General features: G+C 35.3%; 1 protein-coding gene across 1 annotated transcript; it reads left to right on the plus strand.

Moving 5' to 3' along the window:
* Positions 1 to 101: 101 nt before the first annotated feature.
* On the plus strand, positions 102 to 8,129 carry LOC131851222 (uncharacterized). The gene is made up of 7 exons (XM_059201679.1): positions 102 to 428; positions 906 to 1,055; positions 1,728 to 1,866; positions 3,184 to 3,347; positions 4,393 to 4,467; positions 5,088 to 5,322; positions 5,446 to 8,129. The coding sequence occupies exons 1-7, from the start codon at positions 305 to 307 to the stop codon at positions 6,626 to 6,628; spliced, it is 2,070 nt and encodes a 689-aa protein (XP_059057662.1). The 5' UTR covers positions 102 to 304; the 3' UTR covers positions 6,629 to 8,129.
* Positions 8,130 to 8,350: the final 221 nt, after the last annotated feature.

Raw genomic sequence — 8,350 nt, forward strand, 5'->3', positions numbered from 1 at the left:
TTCTCTGTGGTAATAAAAGTCATAATCATAGTTAGTCTCATCTGTGGTGGCAACTTCTCGTTGCTCTGTGCTGTCCGCTGCTCTACTGTCCGTCTGTGCTTGTTATGTGTCTTTAATCACAGATGATAGAGAGGTAGATTTTAATATATTTGTTTGTTTGTTTGTTTTGTATTATTGTGGTCGGTATTGAAACAAGCTACTATTTCCAAATCTTAATAATGATTGCAGTCCAAAAAAATGTAGTAATCAGTAATGATTTTAGACTACGGTTAATTAAATTTCGTTAATATATAAATGAATAAAAATGTCAATAACATTAACAGGTAATAGAAGTAAAATAATAACAGAAATGATGAAGTTTTCCTTTCATCACCGAGCTTTTTACTGTTACCTAGGCATGAGCATTTGGATATTCTTCCTTATCACAGGTATGTAAGAATTTTTTAGTCACAATCATGTGATGATTATGAACCCACGCAATGTACTGTAAAAAATAATAAACGCGTAGCATTCACATTGTTTGATTATATTTTTAGATTTAAGTAGAAACAAAAAACAAAAACATTCATCCAGTGGCTAGTCCAAGATTCGCCAGGGTACATTTTTGTCAGTTTTGTATATATTAACATATATAAAGCCCATATAGCTTTAGAATGCTTTCATAAATTGGTGCGTATGGTCCCTAATATTATTTCTAGTAAAATGCTAGATCATTCTCAAACTGCTTTATTTTAATGAGATAATTATATAATAAAAACAGTAACATACCCACATAATATTGTACTATTAAATAATTACTACATTATTTTTATGACAAAATCCTCTCTCTAATATTAATATAGTGTAAGATATATTTATAATATTAGTATTTACTTGTATTAAAATTTAAAACGATTATTTTACAGTAATGTACAAATACATGTCTGCTGGTGAGGAAGTAGTAATTGTTAAAAAAAATGTACAAAATGAATACATATCAAAAAGTGACTCCAAATTCCGTAAGCTGTACCTCAGAGTTTGTACTCCACCTGACAGCATTGTGAGAGGATCTGAAGGTATGTATCAACAAACTGTGTATCATACAACTAGTCTGTAGTAATAGAAATGTGATGAAGACAAAACTTGTAATTGTACAGAATTTTCAATGGGATGATATTAGTGAACATATTTTCATTGCATTCATTTCAATATATCATTAAAATATAAAATTAATAATAAATTTAAATCATTGTAATCTGTCTTTGTCTTTGTTAGACATGTGTGTGTAGTGAACTTTATAGACATGATCAAGAGATGTTCATTTCAAGATGGTCTTTATTTATTTATTCATTTATTTTGAAATCAACAGCACACACAATATAGGTATAGGAACCAACAGTATAGGTAGCTAATGATAGGTTTCACAATATCAATAATAAATATAAGAATATAACGGACTTGGCATAGATAGATACCAGGAATATATTATGGTGCTTTAGGAGTGACTTGGGCTGCAAAATGTGCTTGTAGTTCGCAGTACACATTAGATAATACAATTAAAAGTTTTGTCTTATTGAAATGACCATTCATTCTTATTTCCACTATACTCTTCAATAAAAACGTTTAATTTAATTAAATTTATCATAAAAATGTATACAATGTAACAAACTACAAACAATGCCAATTATGAAAAAGAATGCCTACTACTCAGATAGTATAGGGTTTGTTATTGTTTTCATGGTTTCCAGGTGTGGTGGACAGTGACACTTGGCTCCTGCAGGGTGTCCTTGTAGTCACCCGACATGGTGATAGAGGACCTCTGACTCATCTCAAGAGTGGTGACAAGTTGCCTTGTGATACCCCACCCGTTTCACCATTACTTAAAAGGTTTGTTACTTTAAAGTAGGTCTAAAAATTTGTAACGACTATAAATGTATTACTAGATGAGTAAGAACTTTATTAACATTAGATTAAAAATAAAACTAACAAATGGGCCATTGTTACAAAAATAAAAATCTATATTATTATTTTAAAAAAAATAGCTGAAGACCTGTTAAATTAGACTTTATACAAAGTCATCTGTGTATGTTTTTTTTTATGAGGGGTGTAGTCTATTGCCTGAAGCACAATAACCTAGACCTATTGTGCTCACCCTTTTTCAAAGTTTGCTTTCTGCACAGGAAGAAATACCCAAAAATATCTTCAGGATATTCTTAGGTATCTATATAGGTAACTTTGCCGTAATATTTGCTGCTAATTAGTAGGCTTCGAAAGCTATATTTTAGTTAAAAATGTGATTTATAGCGGTAAAATAATATATTGTTGCTTATTACTTATCGATCCTGACCTGATCGAGAATGACAATTAAGAATATAATGGGACAACATGATGTCCATAGTGTTCTTTATTTTCATAGGTGACGGTTAATAGTTAATAATCAGGTGGGCTAAATCTTTCTCTACAATTACATAAAACATATTATGAAATTAAAAATATACTTTTAATATTTACTAGCTGTGCCTGCAATTTCACTCGCTTTAAATTTATAACTTATTGGTAGTATAGAATAGAAAATCATTTATTCAAATAAACTTAATTTAAGCACTTTTGAATAGTCATAAAAATTTTTTTAATCTACCGCTATATATTATTGTCTAGATTCATTAAAATAACTTCAGTACATTTTGCGTGAAAGAGTAACAAACATCCATCCATCCAGACATACTTTCGTGTTTATAATATTAGTCTCACTACTGACTTTATAACTACATAACTGACGGTTTTGTCACGGTACAAAAGAAGAGGCGCACAAAGAGGGTCAATCGAAACCATTGTGGTACAGCACTGACAGGGCCCAACTTCTTGTTACGTGCCGTGAAATGTACCTATCCCGCCTACACTATGCTACCAAACATTGTTGACTACATCCACTAAAAGCAACCTGACATTGAGGGTGACACAGTTGGAATACTTCAAAGCGTTCGTGGCCCTTTATAATATGCTGCCCACCTTCATGAAGGAGGACTACTGGCCGAAGGGGTGGTCTATCGGCGCTATGGCAATGCCGTCGTCATGCCATCACCATAGAGACAATTTTATTTTTCATATTTTATTATTATTTCTTATGTATGTTAGTATATGTATTTATAATATGTGTGAATTAATTAAATAAATAAATAAATAATGCCGTATATTGTGTTTCAGTTACGAGCAGTTTGTGGCGAACGCTAGTGTCGGCGGGCGCGCGTGGTGGGTGTCGGGTCCGGGCCCGTTCCACAACTTCCCGTCGCTGCCGGGCCGCCACCGCGCCACGCGCTGCGCCCTCGGACAGCTCACACCGCGAGGCCTCCTGCAGATGCTCACTGTTGGTCAGTATCATGTGTAGCTCACATAAACTTAGGTAGAATACTGATCTGAAGTATTTTCACATAAATAATGAGACAAACTTCCTTAACTTTCCTTAGCATTCCATGGATATTTGTATGGTTGATAGTGGAAAGGTGCAACCGCCCGTGCGCGTGCCGTGGTTTAGACTAGCTGCCTACAGTGAAGGATGATAAGATGAGCACAAGGTCAGGTTAGTTAGCTCGCCATGGTATAATTCACCAGTAATTTGTCACGATGGTTACCAGGAGGAACCGCGTGGAGGCCAACCTGACATGGTACGTTGCTAGCAATGGGGCTATTATATTATATTATCATGGATTCACCGTGTGGGTGCCGGGTCCATCGTGTGGCAGAGAGAGAAACCCTGAGCAGTTCCTAGGAAGTTCCCAGTTTAAGGGACCCCTTTGCCGACGTACATCAACACTCACGTTCACCGCTCGTGTTTCCTCCCTGCCAGCCAACCAAATTTGGTAGGAGCCTAGCAGGCTCAGGCAGGTTGCAAAAATGAGTATTTTTATATAAATGTTGAATTTGTAATATTAACTTGATCAGTGGCCATGCTTAAATCATGTCATACGAATTCATTAGTTTTCAAACTTCACATATTTTGCATTACACCCATAAACCAGTAGATTTTTTTTTAAGTTTTCCGTTAATAGTTTAAATTTCGTGTTACAATATATTGTATATATACAGATATATTGGATTTTTAAATATGACGTCACTGAATTTAAAACTCACCGCTTGTCACACAATGTAATACTTTGTTGTCCCATCCTTAAGAGACTGTGAATGTGAAGGAAATGGAAGTAAACGGAAATGTGAGGAAAAAAAATGGAATATAGTAATTTTAAAACCTTCATACATACAATTACATAAGAGATATCCAGAAATTACATCGTGTTATGTAATTTCTGGATATCTCTTATGTAATTGTATGTATGAAGGTTTTAAAATTATTATATTCCATTTTTTTTCCTCTTGGGACAATTAGTTCACATTTTATTTGATATATTATTTTAACAGGCAATATACTAAAGGAAGCATATAGTGAAAAATTGGACCTTCATAATTTGGATGTGCCTGGAAAAAAAGACTCAGGTGAGTTAAATTATCAAATTATTAATATTATGTACAGTTATAAGCAGTAATTAATTACTACGGGTAAATTTTCACGCCATCTAGTCCCAAACTAAAGATCTTATATAGTTGATGTTAGACATATTTTTTTATCTACAAAGACGTACATAGACAAGAATATACGTATAAAAATACCCGTATAACAGACATACCCATAAATACAAATATTTACATTGTGCGGGAACTGAACCCACGGTCATCGATAAACATAACTCTTGTACAATATGAGAAACAGATTTTTCATCTACCTGTAAAAAAAGAAAAAAAATCCGTCAATATGTTGTCTTTTTTTCTCTTACTATCTGCCATAAGGCTTATGACTATGATAATAAGATTTGTTATTATTAGATAGATATAGGCACTAGACAACTGTTAGAAATACTTAAAAACGCTTTTTAATATACATATAAAGTCCAGACTAAGACAAACAATCATACTTATGAATGTATAGAAATGTTTGGATCGTGTGAGGAATCAAACCCACCACCGTAAGTTAGTGTGTTAATCCTCTGAGCTGGGCCACCGAGGCTATCATCTGATTATGATCATCCATATGTTACAATTATGTGATACATGTATAGGTCGCGCGGTGTGGTATAGCACTCGGTACCGGCGGACGTTCCAGTCGCTGGTGGCGCTCGCGTGGGGCGCGTGGGGCGCGGGCGGCGGAGGGGGGGCGGGGGCGGGGGCGGCCACGGGGGCGGGGGCGGGGGCGGGGGCGGGGCCCGGAGCGTGGGCGGCCGCCGCCAGGGAGGCGCACAGCGTAGCCTTCTGCTTCAGAGACTGCGCATGCGCAGCGCACCATCATCTTAACAAGTCAGTATCGCAAGAAATTTGGTGTTGTTTATAGTACACAGTTACCTAGATACATCAATGTAATACATGCAATTAATTAAGGCTAGTCATCTGCCATAATGATATAAAAACTTCTAATTTCAGGAAAATAAAGTCTCAATCTAAAGACAGACTCGAATCCCATCCCGCCATTAAAGAGCTAGTCAACAAGCTGTCCAAAGTACTCTTCGAATCTCAGGAGCACACTGACGCTGACGTAGTACGTGATGCTCTCTTGGCGTACATGTGCCACGATGCTCCCTTACCATGCTCAGAAATGCCCAGCAAGACGCATAAATCTAAACTCCTCATTAAAGGTCACAAGAAACTACGAGCAGATACTATTCCTCTTAGAAGTCTTCTAGATGTCGATATAGACACACTCAATATGGAATTGGACTATATTAACAATCAATTAGACTTCAACAATGAAATAGGACGGAAAGCGAAAGATATAATAGGCAAGTACTATGACAGTAAAGACAAACAAAAGGCGCCGTTAGATTTCGACGCACAAATGGAAAGGGAGAAATTATTGTATTATCAGCAACGGTATATAGATAACGCTGACACATACGACGATGTTGTGATAGTGAAGAAAAATCTCGACGCTGATTTCAACTTTCCAAACGATGCAAGAATGGACACAGATTTTGATGAGGACTATCGGGAACCCACGCCAGAAAACACAGAAGACTTTTGCATCAAGAAAGAACATGTTATGTCTTTATTCGCGTATCTTGAGTGGAGCTATCGGCAGGAAATCAAGAATGTTCATAACAGGAAGCGAGGGTTGCTCGTCGCTTATGGTTTAATCCATAATATAGTACAAAATATAATAAGAATGATCTCCGAAAACAAACCAAAGTTCGTCGTGTACTCGGGCCACGACAAAACATTGCAAGCTTTGATTTTGGCATTAGGTTTAAATAACTATCAACATTACAATGTTCAGTATGCTTCTAGAATGATCTTCGAGGTGTACAGAAAGAAGGATCTTCGGGATGAATTCAAGTTTACAAAGAGAAAAGCGGTCGCGCAGGATTTCTACTTTCGCGTAGTGTACAACGGCGAAGACGTAACGAATCAGCTAAGTTTCTGTAAGTCCCGTCACAATATTGTTATGAAAGTTGTTGATCCCATAGATGATGTTAAAATTTACAAGACGTACTTATGTTCTATAGAGAACATAGTGAGGTTTATACATGATGATTATTTTGTAGCGTTCAATGCGAGTAATTATAAAGATGCGTGCGCTAGTTACGGGAGCGCGAAGCATGTAGTCTGAATATGTGGCAGTTTAACAGCTGAATGTATATACCAGTAATTAATTACATTCCTACATATAATTAGTGAATGTACTATTAATATAATAAATGATAACTTTATCAGGATGGATGAGTGCATGGAAATTTGATACACTAGTTCATATCCTTGATTAACACATAGGTTTGTTACTACAATTCACACAGACAGGGCTGCGGTTATCTAGTAGAATATATTGAAAATTAATGATATATCAATTAATTACCAAAATATATAAATAAATATGTCTAGTGCAGCTTTAGATAGTGTATTGTGACTGATATTACAAAGTGTAATATATTACAATGTATATTGTTCATCAAAATTAGTCAAATTAGTTAATTTTTAGCTTTAATAATTACATATTAATTGATAAATGTACATATCACACCATTGCTCAGTGATGATAAAGCACATTACGCACACACACATGTAGAATATTTACAATTATATATTATAAATTGAGTTCAACACAACATACATATAATTACAATGCATAGCCATACGGCATGGTGGCTGATGTTGGTATGACAGAGGTGCCTACGCATGCACCTTGTACAAATACGATTGTACAAAGTCGTATGTATACAAAGTCTACTTTTCTTGGTTTTACCTTTTAATTATTTGTATGTATGTCAACCGCATCATCTTTACATAATATAAAAAGAAGTAGCTTCCGCTGTCTGTTCGCTTAGATCTTTTAAACTACGCAACGGATTTTAATGCAGTATTTAGCAATAGATATAGTGATTCAAGAGGAAAGTATATATGTACACCCGTGCGGAGCCGGGTAGCTAGTACTAATGTAAAGTGTACCTTGATTGGTTGTACGTTTTAATTTTTTGTATGTCTGTGTCATACGGATTCCATACGCACGAAAAATATGTATGTGTGATAGCTTACAGCTCGAATGAGACTAATATTTTAATTTTTTACTAATTTATTCAATTTACAATTTGTTTATATTAAATATTACAATTAAGTCATAATTATGTTCTAAACATGTTTACCTACATTATTAATGTTTATAAACAATAATATAGATAGTCATAAACATGAGATTATTAATTCAATAACTGAGGCTAGCATCCTATATAAGAGAGAATAACATCATATATTTAATAATTTATTTTACAATTTGTAACCTAGATCTCACTATTTGGTTTTAATGTTAATTAATTATAAGATCTCAGTGTTGCCCGCCTACTAATTTGTAACTACCCATATTTAATAATGATAACGGAGTTGTGCACTCGTCTACTCTAACGGGGCACCAGCGGAGGATTATAAGTTGAATATGAGCTTAGGTCACTTAGCCAATTTCATCAGGAATTTATCACGATGGTTTCCAGGGGGACTCACATAGATGTCAACCTGACATGGTACATTACTACAATGGGTCATCAATCCACATTACTAATAATCGTCTAACTTGAGATATGGGCATATGTTAAGTTTTGCGTAAGTACCACTGAAAAAGAATCATTGTCTACTCTCAGCGTCGTTGGGAGTTACAATGATTCTTTTATTCCAGAATACTCAGAATGACTTGACAATAGTACATTGCTAGCGATGTGTGCAACAGCTCACATTGCTTACAATCCCCATACCCTCAACTACCCTTTTTTATTGAGGGGTTTGGGCTATTCTCAGGTGCTTTAGACCTGTAAAATCTCGATTGTCTGATTCTGACTTTGAAATAGAA

This window comes from Achroia grisella, unplaced genomic scaffold, assembly GCF_030625045.1.
Source record: "Achroia grisella isolate CSIRO2021 unplaced genomic scaffold, CSIRO_AGI_Agris_v1 utg782, whole genome shotgun sequence".
Taxonomy (NCBI): Eukaryota; Metazoa; Arthropoda; class Insecta; order Lepidoptera; family Pyralidae; genus Achroia; species Achroia grisella.